Below are 19,843 nucleotides of genomic sequence, written 5' to 3'. Positions count from 1 at the left end.
CATGTTTTTGTGCACTACAGTGGTGCTTGAAAGTTCATGAACCCTTTAGAATTTATGGTTTTGCATAAATATGACCTAAAACATCAGATTTTCACACAAATCCTAAAAGATAAAAAGAGAACCCAGTTAAACAAATGAGACAAAAATATTATACTTGGTCATTTATTTGAGTTAAAGGATCCGATATTACATATCTGTGAGTGGCAAAAGTATGTGAATCTCTAGGATTAGCCGTTAATTGGAAGGTGAAATTAGAGTCAGGTGTTTTCAATCAATGGGATGACAATCAGGTGTGAGTGGGCACCCTGTTTTATTTAAAGAACAGGGATCTATCGAAGTCTGATCTTCACAACACATGTTTGTGGAAGTGCATCATGGCACGAACAAAGGAGATTTCTGAGGACCTCAGAAAAAGCGTTCTTGATGCTCATCAGGCTGCAAAAGGTTATAAAACCATCTCTAAAGAGTTTGGACTCCACCAATCCACAGTCAGACAGATTGTGTACAAATGGAGGAAATTCAAGACCATTGTTCCCCTCCCCAGGAGTGGTCGACCAACAAAGATCACTCCAAGAGCAAGGCGTGTAATAGTCGGTGAGGTCACAAAGGACCCCAGGGTAACTTCTAAGCAACTGAAGGCCTCTCTCACATTGGCTAATGTTAATGTTCATGAGTCCACCATCAGGAGAACACTGAACAACAATGGTGTGCATGGCAGGGTTGCAAGGAGAAAGCCACTCCTCTCCAAAAAGAACATTGCTGCTTGTCTGCAGTTTGCTAAAGATCACGTGGACAAGCCAGAAGGCTATTGGAAAAGTGGATGGATGAGACCAAAATAGAACTTTTTGGTTTAAATGAGAAGCGTTATGTTTGGAGAAAGGAAAACACTGCATTCCAGCATAAGAACCTTATCCCATCTGTGAAACATGGTGGTGGTGGTATCATGGTTTGGGCCCGTTTTGCTGCATCTGGGCCAGGACGGCTTGCCATCATTGATGGAACAATGAATTCTGAATTATACCAGTGAATTCTAAAGGAAAATGTCAGGACATCTGTGCATGAACTGAATCTCAAGAGAAGGTGGGTCATGCAGCAAGACAACGACCCTAAGCACACAAGTCGTTCTACCAAAGAATGGTTAAAGAAGAATAAAGTGAATGTTTTGGAATGGCCAAGTCAAAGTCCTGACCTTAATCCAATGGAAATGTTGTGGAAGGACCTGAAGCGAGCAGTTCATGTGAGGAAACCCACCAACATCCCAGAGTTGAAGCTGTTCTGTACGGAGGAACGGGCTAAAATTCCTCCAAGCCGGTGTGCAGGACTGATCAACAGTTACCGCAAACGTTTAGTTGCAGTTATTGCTGCACAAGCGGGTCACAACAGATACTGAAAGCAAAAGGTTCACATATGTAATATTGGATCATTTTCCCTTAGTAAAGAAATGACCAAGTATAATAATTTTGTCTCATTTGTTTAACTGGGTTCTCTTTATCTACTTTTAGGACGTGTGTGAAAATCTGATGATGTTTTAGGTCATATTTATGCAGAAATATAGGAAATTCTAAAGGGTTCACAAACTTTCAAGCACCACTGTACATGTTGTATAATATCAGGCAGTATAGTTGAATGGCAGCTACAATTACCAACAGTCCATAATTAGACACCTTTTCAGATTTACCAATAAAAAAATGAAAGATGAGTTTCAGTTCCAACAGTCATTGGTTAATCAATCAACCAGAAGACCCCGCCCCCTCACCCATTGATCTTGTCGTTTGATGACGCAGCTCGTTACCTGAGATGGAATTTTTTTCAGCACGATCAGCAATCTGAGGAAAACCCGGATATTATCATCGCAGGTAAGCATGGTGGAAAGATCATGGATGTGTTTTTACTCATCGAACTCAGCGATATTTCATGATCTCCTCGTCGAAACCTGCTTTGTTTCTGACTCTTTCATTCGTCAGGCACCATTTTGTATCTAAATGCATGTTTGAGAAGTCACGTGAGGTGTTGATAATACAGTAGTGATCACTTTCACCAGTGTTCACCATTATCGACACCCTGTGGAATTAAGGGACATTTACAACTGTTAAGGATCGATCTTTGCGTCACGTTGTTGAAGTCCTTTATAAAAAAAAAAAATTAATTTTCTGATTCATAACAGAATGAAATGTTTATAGGTTATTTGGAAGCCGATTGCAATAAATAGAATTAGACTAGAATTAAATTCCTAGCATATAAAAAAAATGACACGCTTGAAATGTTCAGATTTTTCTATTCCATTCAGATTTTTTTTTTTGCAGTTTGTTGTAAATATCTACCACATATTACAACATCAGTAAACATTTTATCTCTTCGTTCGAGGAATGACATGCGACCTTCGACCTGGGTTTTCATGTGGTTACAAGGTCAATTCCCTGTTGACATTTATTGGTAAACCACAAAACTAGAACTTAATACAAACAACAACGAATGATTAACAAAATGTGATCGACGAAAATACTTAGAAAGTGGAACAAAAAGATTTGACACAGGTTAAACATTCAGTTTATTTATTTACAAACATTAGAATTACCTTCTCATTTACGTAAACATCGATATATTTATATAAAAGATATTTTGTAGGAAATACAAGTCTATGGAAAACTAATTTTAAATAAAAACCACGTTTTGTTAACTTAATACCACATACTGATTTTTAATAAATCATCTGGGTGTCGATAATTGTGGAACGGTGTCACGTGATCTGATACGCTAAGCAATCGGGAATCAACTTATTTTTTCCCCCCAGTGGAAGTTTGAGTAATTCTTCGTACACAATTGACGTATTAAAGTCTTTTCTACTTTTGCAACGACCAAAAGATCGTTAAGGCGTCGATAATTGTAGCCGCCGCTCTAGCGTATCTATCTTAGGAGTATCTTTTCAGAATAACTGTAAATTTAGTAGTCATGTTAAGGAAAAGCTGTATGAAGCTAACACATGCTTAGAATTCCGCACAAAGAAGCAAGGTTACACGCAAGATGAAGTAGATCATCTCTTTAATGCGATCGTTCTCCTGAAAACATCGTACGGCCTTCCAGTTTACGCCGCTTGTGTTATTCAATGCTTTTTAAAAAACATGCTGGAAGAGACGTTATACATCAACTAGTTTGAACATCTTGGAGCTTTTGGAGAAGCGTGACCACCGCCACCTTAATACAATTAAAAATAAATAGGTGGTCCTTTACAGAGTTTCTTCACTACTTATAAAGAATCATCTGAGCGCCTTAGAAATAGAACCTGTATAAGACCCAAGATAAGACAACGTTTTAAGGATAGGTTTTTTTTTTTTTAAATCCAAACATCTGATATGTACTTTAATCTGATGAAACATACGATGCAAAAGTGGCCGCAATTTGCATAAATGCAAACAGTTTGATACAATATCTGATTGGGCGTGCGCACTTCATTTCTGCGAGCACTGTGCGGTTTATTGCCTCTCGCGGTCTATAATTTGTTCACCAAGCTCACTGATTCTGCTCCGTAATCTCTTTTTTACAAATATGAGTGCTCTGAGAGCACAATATCCCCCGCTGGCAACTACAGTGGATATAAAAAGTCTACACACTAATCTGTTAGGGGGAAAAACAAAAAAACGTACAATAAGCTGGTTGCATAAGTGTGCACACCCTTAAACTAATACTTTCTTGAAGCAGCTTTTGATTTAATTACAGCATTCAGTCTTTTTGGGTTCACACCTGCCATCAATTAAAATGACTCTGATTAACCACAAATAAAGTTCAGACATTTCCTCAGTTGCATCCTCCAGCAAAAGCCATGTGAGCTTACAAAGCATCAAAGGGATCTCATTGTTGAAAGGTTTCAGTCAGGAGAAGGGTACAAAAACATTTCCACGCCATTAGATATACCATGGAGCACAGTGAAGACCGTCATCAAGAAGTGGAGAAAATATCGTACAACAGTGACGTTACCGAGAACTGGACGTCCCTCCAAAATTGATGAAAAGACGATGAAAACTGGTCAGGGAGGCTGCCGAGAGGCCTACAGCAACACTGAAGGAGCTGCAGGAGTTTCTGGCAAGTACTGGTTGTGTACTACATGTGACTAAAATCTCCCGTATTCTCCATATGTCTGGACTATGGGGTAGGGTCAAAGAAAAACATCCAGGCCCAGCTAAATTTTGCAAAATAAATAAATAAATAAATAAATAGATTCTCCCAAAAGCATGTGGGAAAATGTCTTATGGTCTGATGAAACCAAGGTTGAACTTTTTGGCTACAATTCCAAAAGGTATGTTTGGCGCAAAAACAACACTGCGCATCACCAAAAGAACACCATACCCACGGTGAAGCATGGTGGTGGCAGCATCATGTTTTGGGGTCGTTTTTCTTCAGCTGGAACAGGGGCTTTAGTCAAGGTGGAAGGAATTATGAACAGTTCTAAATACCAGTCAATTCTAACCCAAAACCTTCAGGTGTCTGCTAGAAAGATGAAGATGAATTTCATCTTTCAGCACGACAATGACCCCAAAAAAGTTTTGGAACGGCCCAGCCAGAGCCCAGACCTAAATCCAATTGAAAATCTGTGGGGTGACCTGAAGAGGGCTGTGCACAAGACACGCCCTCGCAATCTGACAGATTTGGAGCACTTTTGCAAGGAAGAGTGGGCAAATATTGCCAAGTCTAGATGTGGCAGGCTGATAGACTCCAACCCAAAAAGACTGAATGCTGTAATTAAATCAAAAAGTGCTTCAAGAACGTATTGGTTTAAGGGCGTGCACACTTATGCAACCAGCTTATTGTAAGTTTTTTATTTTTCCCCCTAACAGATTTGTTTGTTTTTCAATTGAATTGTACAGGTTATACAGTTAGGTCCATTACCACAATGAATTGTGAACAAAACAATTCAGATGCAGTTGAAGTTCAGACTTTCAGCTTTAATTCAGTGGGTTGAACAAAATGATTGCATAAAAACGTGAGGAACTAAAGCATTTTTTAAACACAATCCCTTCATTTCAGGGGCTCAAAAGTAATTGGACAAATTAAATAATTGTAAATAAAATGTTTATTTCTAATACTTGGTTGAAAACCCTTTGTTGGCAATGACTGCCTGAAGTCTTGAACTCATGGACATCACCAGACGCTGTGTTTCCTCCTTTTTAATGCTCTGCCAGGCCTTTACTGCAGCGGTTTTCAGTTGCTGTTTGTTTGTGGGCCTTTCTGTCTGAACTTTAGTCTTTAACAAGTGAAATGCATGCTCAATTGGGTTGAGATCAGGTGACTGACTTGGCCATTCAAGAATATTCCACTTCTTTGCTTTAATAAACTCCTGGGTTGCTTTGGCTTTATGTTTTGGGTCGTTGTCCATCTGTATTATGAAACGCCGACCAATCAGTTTGGCTGCATTTGGCTGGATTTGAGCACACGGTATGTCTCTGAATACCTCAGAATTCATCCGGCTGCTTCTGTCCTGTGTCACATCATCAATAAACACTAGTGACCCAGTGCCACTGGCAGCCATGCATGCCCAAGCCATCACACTGCCTCCACCGTGTTTTACAGATGATGTGGTATGCTTTGGATCATGAGCTGTACCACGCCTTCACCATACTTTTTTCTTTCCATCATTCTGGTAGAGGTTGCTCTTGGTTTCATCTGTCCAAAGAATGTTCTTCCAGAACTGTGCTGGCTTTTTTAGATGTTTTTTAGCAAAGTCCAATCTAGCCTTTTTATTCTTGAGGCTTATGAGTGGCTTGCACCGTGCAGTGAACCCTCTGTATTTACTTTCATGCAGTCTTCTCTTTATGGTAGATTTGGATATTGATACGCCTACCTCCTGGAGAGTGTTGTTCACTTGGTTGGCTGTTGTGAAGGGGTTTCTCCTCACCATGGAAATTATTCTGCGATCATCCACCACTGTTGTCTTCTGTGAGTGTCCAGGTCTTTTTGCATTGATGAGTTCACCAGTGCTTTCTTTCTCAGGATGTACCAAACTGTAGATTTTGCCACTCCTAATATTGTAGCAATTTCTCGGATGGGTTTTTTCTGTTTTCGCAGCTTAAGGATGGCTTGTTTCACCTGCACGGAGAGCTCCTTTGACCGCATGTTTTCTTCACAGCAAAATCTTCCAAATGCAAGCACCACACCTCAAATCAACTCCAGGCCTTTTATCTGCTTAATTGAGAATGACATAACGAAGGAATTGCCCACACCTGCCCATGAAATAGCCTTTGAGTCAACTGTCCAATTACTTTTGGTCCTTTTAAAAACAGGGTGGCACATGTTAAGTAGCTGAAACTCCTAAACCCTTCATCCAAGTTTAATGTGGATACCCTCAAATGAAAGCTGAAAGTCTGGACTTTGTCCATTATATAACTATAACCTGAATATATGTTTCAGTAAACAGGTAAAAAATACAAAAAATGTGTGTCAGTGTCCAAATATATATGGACCTAACTGTAGGTCACATTAAAGGTGGGAAAAGTTTTGAAATTATTTATCGCCGTCTCATTTTTTTACATCAGAAAAATCTATCATTTTAACAGGATGCGTAGACTTTTTATATCCACTGTATATCTATGCTATAAGTGCTTAATACACCCTCATGAAATTGTCAAAGTTTGGTAATCAAACTATTTCACCAAAATAGCTGAAGGAATAGAGTTCCCCACACTCACTCCAGCCCAGTTGGTGGCAGTATTGCACCTTTAAGTTGGTTTGCCAACCACCAAAAAACCCTAAAGAAGAAGAAAAACAAGAAAAATGGCGGCGCGTGTTGCTGAAACAACCGAGGATGAAATAAAAACTCTACTTGAAAAACAACAAAATATGGAATAAAAGTATTTGATGGTAAGAACTTTTTTTTTTGGTAATTTTTCAAGAATTATTATAGCATTTTTCACTGTCATTTCGCCAGTTTGTTTACATTTTAAGCAGAAATGATTTTGTCGGACGTTTTGCGTAAAGTTTTTATTTATCGAATTTGCAAAAAAGCAAAATAAAAATGCTCTGTTTCTCAAAATCCAGTGAATGTGGATAGGATAGAATAAAACAAACAAACAAACTTGTCGTACATGGATTATAGCCGCTATCAGCTCATGTACGACTCGATTTCGTGGAATAACTTAACGATTTAGTGCAGGTCATGTACACATGCTGCTTAAAATTCCAGCATCTCCAAAAGGTTTCCATAACGAAACCATTTAACATGAAAATTAAGTACGATTTTAACTGTCTCCGAAGTGGTTAACATCCTGGTTGGTTTCGTCGGGTCAGTCATCAGTAATAAACACAATCAGACTTCATATATTATTTCTCATTTTCAGTACTGTATTTGCTTCTGTGCCACAATTAAAGGACTTCTAGGATTAGGATTCTTTAAAAAAAAAGGAAAAAAAAAGCTGTGCATCAGTGTACTCTAAAAATATATACATTTCTATGTGTGGTGTAACAAATTAATCGCAACATGTCAATCATGGAGAAGACCGTGTCCTTGGTTTCCTTCTCTCACTCCGTGGCGTATTTCTTTTTCTTGAGAAAAAAAAAAAAAAAGAGACTGGAGTGATGAATATCATACTTCCAATCGCACAGTGCAGAGATTTCTTAACTTCAGTCATTCAACTGTCAAAGATAAAGCCTCGGAGTGGAAATCGCTTCTTCTGTCAAACGTTCGGGTCCATCGGGAGCAGAGGCCACCGCTGTTGGTACGTCATGGTCCAGCCCTGAAAATCACGGTGGCGTACAAAATCTTAAATTAGCATTACGTACAAGGAATAATAACGAAGGATTAACATACAGAATATTGTCCGTAATCAATCAGCAATTCAATACAATCGTCAGGTCAACTTTAGGCAGGAAAGAAGAAGTCCGACTATATGGTGAATGGCAGGAGTCACAGCCAATCAGAGAAGAGTGACCGAGTCATACTCGCCAACTCGACTGTTTCCGACAGGCGAATACCACCTACCGCTTTACAAAACAAGACCGTCAATGACGGAGTAGCTCACTCCGGCCCCGTCTAGTCCGGAAAGAACGATCTAAAGTGGGCCACCTTGCACAACAAATGTTGCAAGTTAAATCCACCCGAGGAATTCCGACCTGTTTACCAGAAAGAATCCAAAACAGCGAGGAACTGACTGAGAAGTGATTTTGTTGAATTGCTCACTCATTAAGGCTTAATTAGTCCATAACTTCATTAATAATTGGAATTAAGCAAACCTGGGTAGAAGTCAGGCTTGTAATACTTGAGTCCGACTCGTGACTTGACTTGAGCACTGATGACTTGGAGACGAGGACTCGGATTTTCTCTTTATTTTTTTCTAACATGCCATAATATTTTGGCATACAATATTTATATCTACATAAATTTTTATCCTAATTTCACGCAAGAGTGTCACACCTGCGCGCCTTGGCGCGTGCATCAGATACCCCTTTTCCACCAAATCAGTTCCAGGGCTGGTTCGGGGCCAGTGCTGGTTCACAACTCGTTCAACTTGCGAGCCAGCTGAGAACCAGTTTGCTTTTCCATAGCTCGCGGTGCTAAGGGAAGCCACATCTTTACGTCGCTGTATACGTCAGTTACATCGCTACGTTTGCATAAACCTTGGCGCGAATAGTGAAGCAAAAACAACACGGAAGAAGCAGCAGCAGCAACAACAATAATAATGGATGACTTCGCGTTTGTACAGCTGCTGCTTGTCGGCGCTTAAAAATGGCGATCTTTCGCGGTCTTGTTATTGTTGTTGGTCTTAACAACTCCGCCCCCCCCGCTGACGTAAGCGGTTCTTTCCTCTGGCCCAGCAGAGAGTTGGTGCTAGCCTGGAACCGTTTTTTCTGGCCCCAGAGCCAGTTCTTTGTCAGTGGAAACAGAAAACCCGGTTCCAAACTAAGCACTGGCCCCGAACCAGCCCTGGAACTGCTTTGGTGGAAAAGGGGCAAGATAGACTCTCGGGCGTGCTTTGGACAGCGCGCCAAGCGGACTCTCGCGCGCACCGTAAATGACTCTTACAGGATTAAGTCGCAATCAGCGCGCCAATATAAAAACCATGAACACACACTTACTTTGCGAAGTATTGAGTTACATTGCTGACTCATTACCGAGCCTTATTTGGTTTCCTGATCTCTGATTTGCTGTTCCTCGTCTTTGATAGCCTGTTTCACCATTTTGCCTGCTGTTCCGGATTATTTACCGTCTTCACTTGTATTAATAAACACACCTTCTGCACTTCCATCCCTCTCCCAACCATCTCGGACAGAATACTTGACACTCCCTGATAAAGAGAAGCGCATTCACCTGTTCATACGCCATGTTCAGGAACAAACTAACGTTAATGGCGCTGAAACAGCCGCCGCCAAATGGTGCGGTCAGAGTGTTGGACTCGGATCAATAGTGGACTCGACTCGAAATTTTCTTCAGTGGCTTGGATTTAACACTGGGGACTCGAGACTGGACTCGGACTCGAGGTTTAGTGACTCGGCTGCAACACTGGTAGAAGTTATATGCACCCTACCTTCCTACCAAAAAGAATAAAAATCGGTGAAGAACTGAGAGAAAAGAAGTGATTTTCCTGAAACATGGACGACGGACAACACATGATGGCATAAATTCATCCCCCATGGTCACGCCCCCTACAACAAGCACTTACGGTACATATAATAAAGATTAAACAATGATTGTGTATTAAAATGAGCTGTGTGGAGTACGAGTAGACACGCTATCATGAAGACACACCCACCTCTGTGATTTAGAGACGTGAAACACTTCAACACTTAAATGAACGTCCATGTGACATTCAGGAAAATGGTCCAAACTACTGACCTTAGTGTCGTCTTCTCTCCACAAGTCCTGTTCGGCTTCATTCAGCTCCTCAGTCGGGTCGTACGTGTACACCGGGAGCAGCTGGTGACGCAACCGGTCAATCCTTTAAATTTAAAAAGAAAAAAAAAAAAAAGAGGGGGTGTGGTTTATACTTTTTCAGTAAAGATCTTTAATATAGTAATTTAAATCAAATCCACACCCTGTTCATTCGACTGCGCTGTTCTGTGTGGAAAAAGATAATAAAAGAAGGGAGGAGAATCAGGATGGACTAATAATTAAATTAATTAATTAATAATAAATGGGGGGCGTCGTGGCTCAGGTGGATAAGGTGCCATACCATAAATCCGGGGACCCGGGTTCGATTCCGACCCGAGGTCATTTCCCGATCCCTCCCCATCTCTCTCTCCCGCTCATTTCCTGTCTCTACACTGTCCTATCCAATAAAGGTGCAAAAAGCCCAAAAAAATATCTTTAAAAAAAAAAAATTAATAATAAATGTATTTATCTGAATTCCAGTCCAAAAACACCCAGTAGAACTGTGAGTAAACTTAAACGATACCCCGCAACACCACGATTCAAATCCCTATTAGTCGCTCATCTCAAATCATATACGGGGTCTAAATCCATTTGGTACAATTTCATGGAGCGGAACAGCAAAGTCCAGAAAGGACACATGAAGAAACGGAGCAAACACAGAGTGAGTGTCTTCTTGACGACTGAATAAAGCCGTTTCAAACTGATTTATAAACTCCATCGTCTCCCTTTCTGAAACCGAAATTGGTTGATGAAAGATTTCTGAAAACATATTAATATTCTTCATAATTTCTTTGAGTCATGTTCTTTGAACGTTCCTAATTTTCCATCTTCCGTGTCTTTTTTTTTCTTTCTATCAAGTGCATCCCTCAACCTCTGCAAAAGAAAAGTGAACGAGATAGAACTCGGCGTCGATGGGGATGCCTCCGCCTGGTAGCCTTATTAAGTTGTGATTTGGGGATGGACAATTGACCTCAGTAATCTTGACCTGGTGAAATTACTTGCATCAGCCTTGGAGATATTGTGTTCATAAGGTTTTCGGACAGACATTTGACCTCACAGCGACCTTGACCTTAGACCTTTTGATCTCAAAATCTAATCAGTTCATGTTTGTTCCCAAATGCACAAATGGTGAACGTCTGGTGAAATTCCTTTCATCAGTCTTTGAGATATCGCGTTCACAAGGTTTCGGGACGGACGCACACACGGACAACCCGAAAACATAATGCCTCCTGCACCTTACGGTGGCGGAGGCATAAAAATATATACAGTGCTCGGCATAAATGAGTACATCCCCTTGGAAAAGGAACATTTTAAACAATATCTCAATGAACACAATTTCCAAAATGTTGACAAGTTTAATATAACATCTGTTTAACTTATAACGTGAAAGTAAGGTTAATAATATAACTTAGATTACACATTTTTCAGTTTTACTCAAATTAGAGTGGTGCAAAAATGAGTACACCCCACAACAAAAACTCCTACATCTAGTACTTTGTATGGCCTCCATGATTTTTAATGACAGCACCAAGTCTTCTAGGCATGGAATGAACAAGTTGGCGACGTTTTGCAACATCAATCTTTTTCCATTCTTCAACAATGACCTCTTTTAGTGACTGGATGCTGGATGGAGAGTGATGCTCAACTTGTCTCTTCAGAATTCCCCATAGGTGTTCGATTGGGTTCAGATCAGGAGACATACTTGGCCACTGAATCACTTTCACCCTGTTCTTCTTCAGAAATCCAACAGTGGCCTTAGATGTGTGTTTAGTCATGTTGGAAAAGTGCACGACGACCAAGGGCACGGAGTGATGGTAGCATCTTCTCTTTCAGTATAGAGCAATACATCTGTGAATTCATGATGCCATCAATGAAATGCAGCTCCCCGACACCAGCAGCACTCATGCAGCCCCACATAAGGACACTGCCACCACCATGTTTCACTGTAGGCACCAGGCAGTTTTCTTTGTATTCCTCACCTTTGCGACGCCATACAGTTTTGAAGCCATTGGTTCCAAAAACATTTATCTTGGTCTCATCACTCCAGAGTATAGAGTCCCAGTAGTCTTCATCTTTGTCAGCATGGGCCCTGGCAAACTCTAGGCGGGCTTTTTTGTGCCTGGGCTTTAGGAGAGGCTTCTTTCGTGGACGGCATCCATGCATGCCATTCCTCTGCAGTGCACGCCGTATTGTGTCACGGGAAATAGTCACCCCAGTTTGGCTTTCTACTTCTTTAGATAACTGCAGTGAACTCGCATGCCGATTTTCTTCAACCCTTCTCATCAGAAGACGCTCCTGTCGAGGTGTTAACTTCCGTGGACGACCTGGACGTCTCTGTGAGATGGTTGCAGTTCCATCTTTCTTAAATTTTCATACCACTTCTGCTACAGTATTCTGACTGATAAGTAAAGCTTTGCTGATCTTCTTGTAGCCTTCACCTTTGTGCTGGAAAGAAATTATTTTCTTTGGGGAATTCTGAAGAGACAAGCTGAGCATCCCTCTCCATCCAGCATCCAGTCACTAAAAGAGGTCGTTGTTGAAGAATGGAAAAAGATTGATGTCGCAAAACGTCGCCAACTTGTTCATTCCATGCCTAGAAGACTTGGTGCTGTCATTAAAAATCATGGAGGCCATACAAAGTACTAGATGTAGTAGTTTTTGTTGTGGGGTGTACTCATTTTTGCACCACTCTCATTTGAGTAAAACTGAAAAATGTGTAATCCAAGTTATATTATTAACCTTACTTTCACGTTATAAGTTAAACAGATGTTATATTAAACTTGTGAACATTTTGGAAATTATTTGTGTTCATTGAGATATTGTTTAAAATGTTCCTTTTCAAAAGGGGGTGCACTCATTTACACCGAGCACTGTGTATATCTAATTTATTGTCTTGAATATCAGGCCTTATTAAATATCCTGAGGAACGTATTATGGAACATTTTTCCTGTATTAAGTTAAGAAAAGATCTCATCTCATTATCTCTAGCCGCTTTATCCTGTTCTACAGGGTCGCAGGCGAGCTGGAGCCTATCCCAGCTGACTACGGGCGAAAGGCGGGGTACACCCTGGACAAGTCGCCAGGTCATCACAGGGCTGACACATAGACACAGACAACCATTCACACTCACATTCACACCTACGCTCAATTTAGAGTCACCAGTTAACCTAACCTGCATGTCTTTGGACTGTGGGGGAAACCGGAGCACCCGGAGGAAACCCACGCGGACACGGGGAGAACATGCAAACTCCGCACAGAAAGGCCCTCGCCGGGCACGGGGCTCGAACCCGGACCTTCTTGCTGTGAGGCGACAGCGCTAACCACTACACCACCGTGCCGCCCTAATTGCCAGAAATAAATTTTTCGGAGTCCCTCTCTCACTATCCCAAAAAAAAAAAAAAATTCATTAAAAAAAAAAGAGAGAGAGAGGGGCCCCTAAAGGTTTCATATGAAACTGTACCACTTGAAAGATGCCTAGAAATGAGATACTGAATTGCCGTATGTACTGATCTGAAAGGCTTCATTTGCGAAGGTTTTTGTTTTCCCCAGTGTTCAGCTAACGCTAGAAAAAACAGCATGGCTGTAAAAGACTCTCACGAGGTTTTAAACGTATTAACGGTGCCCAAGAAACCATACTGAGCTCTCTACACTGCCAGGAGTTTTCCGACAACGACTCCACTGTTGAATGCGTCAGTGAGGAGGAGGAGGAGGAGGAGGAGTACAGAGGATGGATCGAGAGCTTCATCACCGAGTAGACCAACAACCACCTGAAGCTCAACATCAGCAAGACGACAGAGCGAGTGGTGGATCACCAGAGGAACAGAAGTCCCCTGAACCTGGGTGGACTCCTACAAGTACCTTGAGGTGCAGATCAACAATAAACTGGACTGGACACACAGCACTGACGCCCCCTGCAGGAAAGAAAGGACCGAGGGAAGATCACAGCCCTCCTGGACAATCCCATGAGGAACTGGGGCAGTCGGAGCTCCAGCAGTCACAGGCTCAGAACACCTCGGAGCAGGACGGAGTGCTTCATACACACATCAGACTGGATAACGGGGGAACAGACTGCCATCACACACACACACACACTTCTGCACTGGATTCATGTGGAACATCACACACAGATGTATATATTCGGTTTGTTTTTGTCTTTTGTTCCTCTGTTCCCGCAGCATTATCTCCCCCTGCACCATTATCATGTACCGTGTCACATGTTGCACCATTACTGTTCCACTTCCACCAAACCTCCAGCTCCCTCACTTCCCTGTATCACCTTATACGGCTCGACATCACTAGTGCACGTAGGGTCGCGACCAGTCCCTGTTGTTTGCTGCTGTCTCTTGTGAGCAATTGTCCTTCTTTAATTCTCTCTTTATTTTATTCTATTTTATTTTAGTCGACATTAATCAATATTTAACTCTGTAGCTGAATTCCCCTTCATCGGGATCAATAAAGGAATCTCATTTTATATTAAACAGATTTTAAAGCATTTTCTCAAAGCAGAACTTGAACACTTCTTTGATATTAAAGTGGTTTTCGATTGCTGTGCCGTTCCACATCGATTTCTCTCACCCACACGATGATGAATCAGGAATTTCTTGAACACACGACATGATTTTCTGTGGTTAATAATAATAATAATAATAAATTTGAGGATGAAAGACAAAGTGCCAAAACTTTTACCTCCATTGAAAAGTCCAAGAAATTTTATGCAAATGATCCCAACCCTGACCACACCCCTTTCTCTGTCCTTGGTAAATTGTTTCGGCATGGAATTTGCACTGTATTTGCATACTACAATCTGATTGGCGGTTATATATTTTGAGATATATTTGTCGCCCCCTAGTGGTGGAACAATGAGGGATTTGGTGTAGATCGGCTCTGTGCCGCTAGAGGTCACACGCTTGGATCTTCATGGCGACTTCACAAAGTGGGTTGTGGTAATTCCATCAGCTCAAACAAAACAGCTCCATTAAAAAAAAATAAAAATAAAAATAATAATAATAATAATAATTCAAGGTAGAGAGTTGGTTTTGTACGGTTTGGTGACATCTTGAAGATACAAACGAACAATTTACCGCGATGACGACGACAACATGTACTTATTACAGCGCATCGATGGCTCACTGATCGTTTTACGTGACATGCTTTTGTTCGTTTTTATTAACTGAGAAAAATCATCTTTTTAGACGGAAAGAATCGCGTTACTATGGCAACTAGTAGCCAGGTCAGTACTGCGTATGCGTTATCTCTCGGAGTGAAATTTAAACTTCGTAGAAGTGAAGTCTGTTGATTTGCGGATTTTGTTGCCAGTATATTATGAATAAAATTGCATGGTTACAGAAAATTTCTGATTAGATTTTTAGAATTAGAAGCCGGGCGGCACGGTGGTGTACTGGTTAGCGCTGTCGCCTCACAGCAAGAAGGTCCTGGGTTCGAGCCCCGGGGCCGGCGAGGGCCTTTCTGTGTGGAGTTTGCATGTTCTCCCCGTGTCCGCGTGGGTTTCCTCCGGGTGCTCCGGTTTCCCCCACAGTCCAAAGACATGCAGGTTAGGTTAACTGGTGACTCTAAATTGAGCGTAGGTGTGAATGTGAGTGTGAATGGTTGTCTGTGTCTATGTGTCAGCCCTGTGATGACCTGGCGACTCGTCCAGGGTGTACCCCGCCTTTCGCCCGTAGTCAGCTGGGATAGGCTCCAGCTTGCCTGCGACCCTGTAGAAGGATAAAGCGGCTAGAGATAATGAGAGATGAGATGAGAATTAGAAGCCTTTATTTGCAACACACACAGCCGAGCTTCGTGTTATCATCACGGTAAATTGTTCGTTTATTTCTCCAAGATGGCGCCAAACCTTAGAAAAACAGCTACATACTGTACCTTAAAAACCTATTATGGAGCTGCTTTGTTTGAGCTGCACGAATTACAGTAAGTGCTTTTACGAGGCTTGTTTTGGTGTCTATACCTCGCGAAGCCGCGAAGAACCAAACGCCGTCTGTTGAAAGTCACCGCCTTCGCGATAAATTTTTTTTTCCTGTAAAAAGGAGTCTAAAGTAAACTTAGAAAACTACGTCGATAATAATTCTGTAAAAGGAACGAGATGAAGCGCTATAAACTGCCGAAAACCGGTTTTGTTTACCTGTACGCTTGCTCTCCACTTTCGTGTTACTAAGCGGTATCCAAGCACGTGACCTCGAGCTGCAAAGAGCCAATTTTAGACACCAAACACATCAAAGACACGAGGGGTAAAGGAGGCATTTTGTTATGTTGAACAAAGCGTTTTTGGTGAAATGAAATGTAAGTGCATCTGTTGTTCCAGCCAATCAGATGTCAGCATGGTTGGGTGTGGTGTAAATTTACCTTTGCCTCCTCTTCACGTACATCACCTGCAAAACAGGATACGCATCATTCAGCGATGAATCACACAACGCAAGAATACATTATTATTATTATTCATAGTTTTTCCCTTCAAAGGTTTTTGAGTCTGAATTTAAGAATCGTGTTGAAATTAAACGAGATTTAAAGCTAGACAGCCTTTCGATTTCATAAAATCGGTGAAATTTAGTTCCTTGCGCAAATAATGTGCACGAAATCGCTCGCTTCTTCGCGCAGACAGAGGAAGTCCGTGTGCGCATGCGCAGGTTTACCACCTTCTTCTTTTGGGTTTTACAGCAGCTGGCATCCACAGTGTCGCATTACTGCCATCTACAGGTTTACCTTTGAGCGTGCACTGACCGTTCCATCATTCTGTCGCTAAACGAACAGCTGATCACACCGAGGTGTTCGCTGAGCACCCATATTTATTAGTTTGATATTTCCTGCGTTTCCTTTCCTTCGTATACAGTGGGGCAAAAAAGTATTTAGTCAGCCACCAATTGTGCAAGTTCTCCCACTTAAAAAGATGAGAGAGGCCTGTAATTTTCATCATAGGTACACTTCAACTATGAGAGACAGAATGGGGGGAAAGAATCCAGGAAATCACATTGTAGGATTTTTAATGAATTAATTGGTAAATTCCTCGGTAAAATAAGTATTTGGTCACCTACAAACAAGCAAGATTTCTGGCTCTCACAGACCTGTAACAACTTCTTTAAGAGGCTCCTCTGTCCTCCACTCGTTACCTGTATTAATGGCACCTGTTTGAACTCGTTATCAGTATAAAAGACACCTGTCCACAACCTCAAACAGTCACACTCCAAACTCCACTATGGCCAAGACCAAAGAGCTGTCAAAGGACACCAGGAACAAAATTGCAGACCTGCACCAGGCTGGGAAGACTGAATCTGCAATAGGTAAGCAGCTTGGTGTGAAGAAATCAACTGTGGGAGCAATTATTAGAAAATGGAAGACACACAAGACCACTGATAATCTCCCTCGATCTGGGGCTCCATGCAAGATCTCACCCCGTGGGGTCAAAATGATCACAAGAACGGTGAGCAAAAATCCCAGAACCACACGGGGGGACCTAGTGAATGACCTGCAGAGAGCTGGGACCAAAGTAACAAAGGCTACCATCAGTAACACACTACGCTGCCAGGGACTCAAATCCTGCAGTGCCGGACGTGTCCCCCTGCTTAAGCCAGTACATGTCCAGGCCCGTCTGAAGGATTGGGAGAATGTCATATGGTCAGATGAAACCAAAATAGAACTTTTTGGTAAAAACTCAACTTGTCATGTTTGGAGGAGAAAGAATGCTGAGTTGCATCCAAAGAACACCATACCTACTGTGAAGCATGGGGGTGGAAACATCATGCTTTGGGGCTGTTTTTCTGCAAAGGGACCAGGACGACTGATCCGTGTAAAGGAAAGAATGAATGGGGCCATGTATCGTGAGATTTTGAGTGAAAACCTCCTTCCATCAGCAAGGGCATTGAAGATGAAACGTGGCTGGGTCTTTCAGCATGACAATGATCCCAAACACACCGCCCGGGCAACGAAGGAGTGGCTTCGTAAGAAGCATTTCAAGGTCCTGGAGTGGCCTAGCCAGTCTCCAGATCTCAACCCCATAGAAAATCTTTGGAGGGAGTTGAAAGTCTGTGTTGCCCAGCGACAGCCCCAAAACATCACTGCTCTAGAGGAGATCTGCATGGAGGAATGGGCCAAAACACCAGCAACAGTGTGTGAAAACCTTGTGAAGACTTACAGAAAATGTTTGACCTCTGTCATCGCCAACAAAGGGTATATAACAAAGTACTGAGATGAACTTTTGTTATTGACCAAATACTTATTTATTTTCCACCCTAATTTGCAAATAAATTCTTTAAAAATCAGACAATGTGATTTTCTGGATTTTTTTTTCTTTCTCATTCTGTCTCTCATAGTTGAAGTGTACCTATGATGAAAATTACAGGCCTCTCTCATCTTTTTAAGTGGGAGAACTTGCACAATTGGTGACTGATTAAATACTTTTTTGCCTCACTGTATAACATAACGTCTTTTCTTCTCGCTTTCTTTCCGTTACTGTCATCAGTCCTGTCACGTTTCATTCGCACGCTCACGTCCTCCATTTTTCTCTCCGGTTTCAAATTTGTATCCCACAATGCCTTGCACGAACGAGGAAAGCCCACCACGGGATGTGATGCATGACGTCGTATCTTGAATTGGGTCATGGCGAAGCAGGAAAAAATAGTGGAGAATTTAGGGCCACATGGCTCTAAATTCATTAATTGTTCGGTTAATAAAATTGCAAGTCTGCGATTTGAATTCAGTAGCTTTCAGTCACTCAACAAAAATAATTGCATGTCGGGGAAAATTCGTTTTTATGACGTACACTTAAAATCTGAAAGGCGGTCTAGCTTTAATGTACAGTTTGAGATTTTTCCTGATGAAATCGCAGCTCAGCGCAGATGCACAGTCTCGAGCCCTGGGTTTCTATCATTCACTTCCTTCATTCTCTCTTGGTCTCTCATTCCGTCACTCGGTTATTCTTTCTCCTTTTCTCTCTCTTTTCACCATTTGCTTGGTCCCTCTCATCCCTCTTCTCCCTTTGTTCTTTTTCTCATCTTCGTCTTGCCTACACTTTTCTTCCCCCCCCATTGCTTTCTTCCTTCCTTCCTTCCTTGAATCTCTTTCAGGAAGTGCCAATCTCATTAACCTGGTTTAATTGAACATAACGACGGGAAACGGTGAAGCCAGCGCTGAGCTGCACAACTCTTCCAGCATAAAGTCACATTAATGTCTGAAATAAAAGCTTCATTGTTGTCTTTCCTCCAAATAACAAACTTGAGTCAATCATGTGATGGTGCATCACGTTCTTCAGTTTAACCCTTGCATCCACACACACACACACACACACACACACTTCAGTAGAGATAAATACTAAAAGATATGCTGTCTAATAATGAATCCAGTCTTTGTTGAATTACATACCGCTGCTATAATAATCCCGGCGAAGGTGATGATAAAAAACGGGAGCAGGACGTACGTCAGGGCCACGTCTCCTCCACTTGGGGGCGGGGGCTCAGTGGTTGTATTCATTTCAGATACGAATGAAGCGTCTCCTTATGTTTTTTCCTCCTCTCTCTCTCTCTCTCGCTTTATTTGTTTGTGCCTTGTCTTTGGCGTTCATATGACTCCCACATGGTCCCTCTGCTCCTGGTCTGGGCTGGCCCAAGCCTACATAGAAGAACACAAAAGACCAAGAGTGTTACATATTTCAACCCAAACGTAGATAAAAAGTGTCCCGGTTACAGGAAACGTTTTACCTAAAATTGAACTGAAGTCATAACGGAGTTCCCAAATCTGTTGCTCCAAACAAATTTGAGAAAGTTCAGTTTACTGTGGAACGTTCTCAGGACGGGAGCATTCAGTAGCCTAAGCTTCGACTGGCTGAAAGGCCCACACTCTCAGAAAACCAGAGTCACTGGATCAGTACCCCGTCAAGTACTTATTTATACCTTTTATATTCTGATTGGGAACATATCGGTACCTTTTTGGCCCTAAAAAGAGGACACAGAGTTACCTTGAGGTCCAGTAATGAGCCCTAGGGGGTAC

The 19,843-nt window shown here is 41.8% G+C and overlaps 1 protein-coding gene across 1 annotated transcript; it reads right to left on the bottom strand.

The window, feature by feature from the left end:
* Positions 1 to 6,938: 6,938 nt before the first annotated feature.
* smim29 (small integral membrane protein 29) lies at positions 6,939 to 19,418 on the bottom strand. Its single transcript, XM_060936710.1, is given in 5 exon segments — positions 6,939 to 7,721; positions 9,818 to 9,920; positions 16,211 to 16,236; positions 19,220 to 19,387; positions 19,389 to 19,418. Coding segments are annotated over 5 exon segments (387 nt in total). The 3' UTR covers positions 6,939 to 7,661.
* Positions 19,419 to 19,843: the final 425 nt, after the last annotated feature.

The sequence above is a fragment of the Neoarius graeffei genome, chromosome 13, assembly GCF_027579695.1.
Source record: "Neoarius graeffei isolate fNeoGra1 chromosome 13, fNeoGra1.pri, whole genome shotgun sequence".
NCBI classification, from domain to species: domain Eukaryota; kingdom Metazoa; phylum Chordata; class Actinopteri; order Siluriformes; family Ariidae; genus Neoarius; species Neoarius graeffei.
The sequence above is the reverse complement of the archived record's forward strand: the minus strand, read 5'-3'. Positions and strand labels throughout refer to the sequence as shown.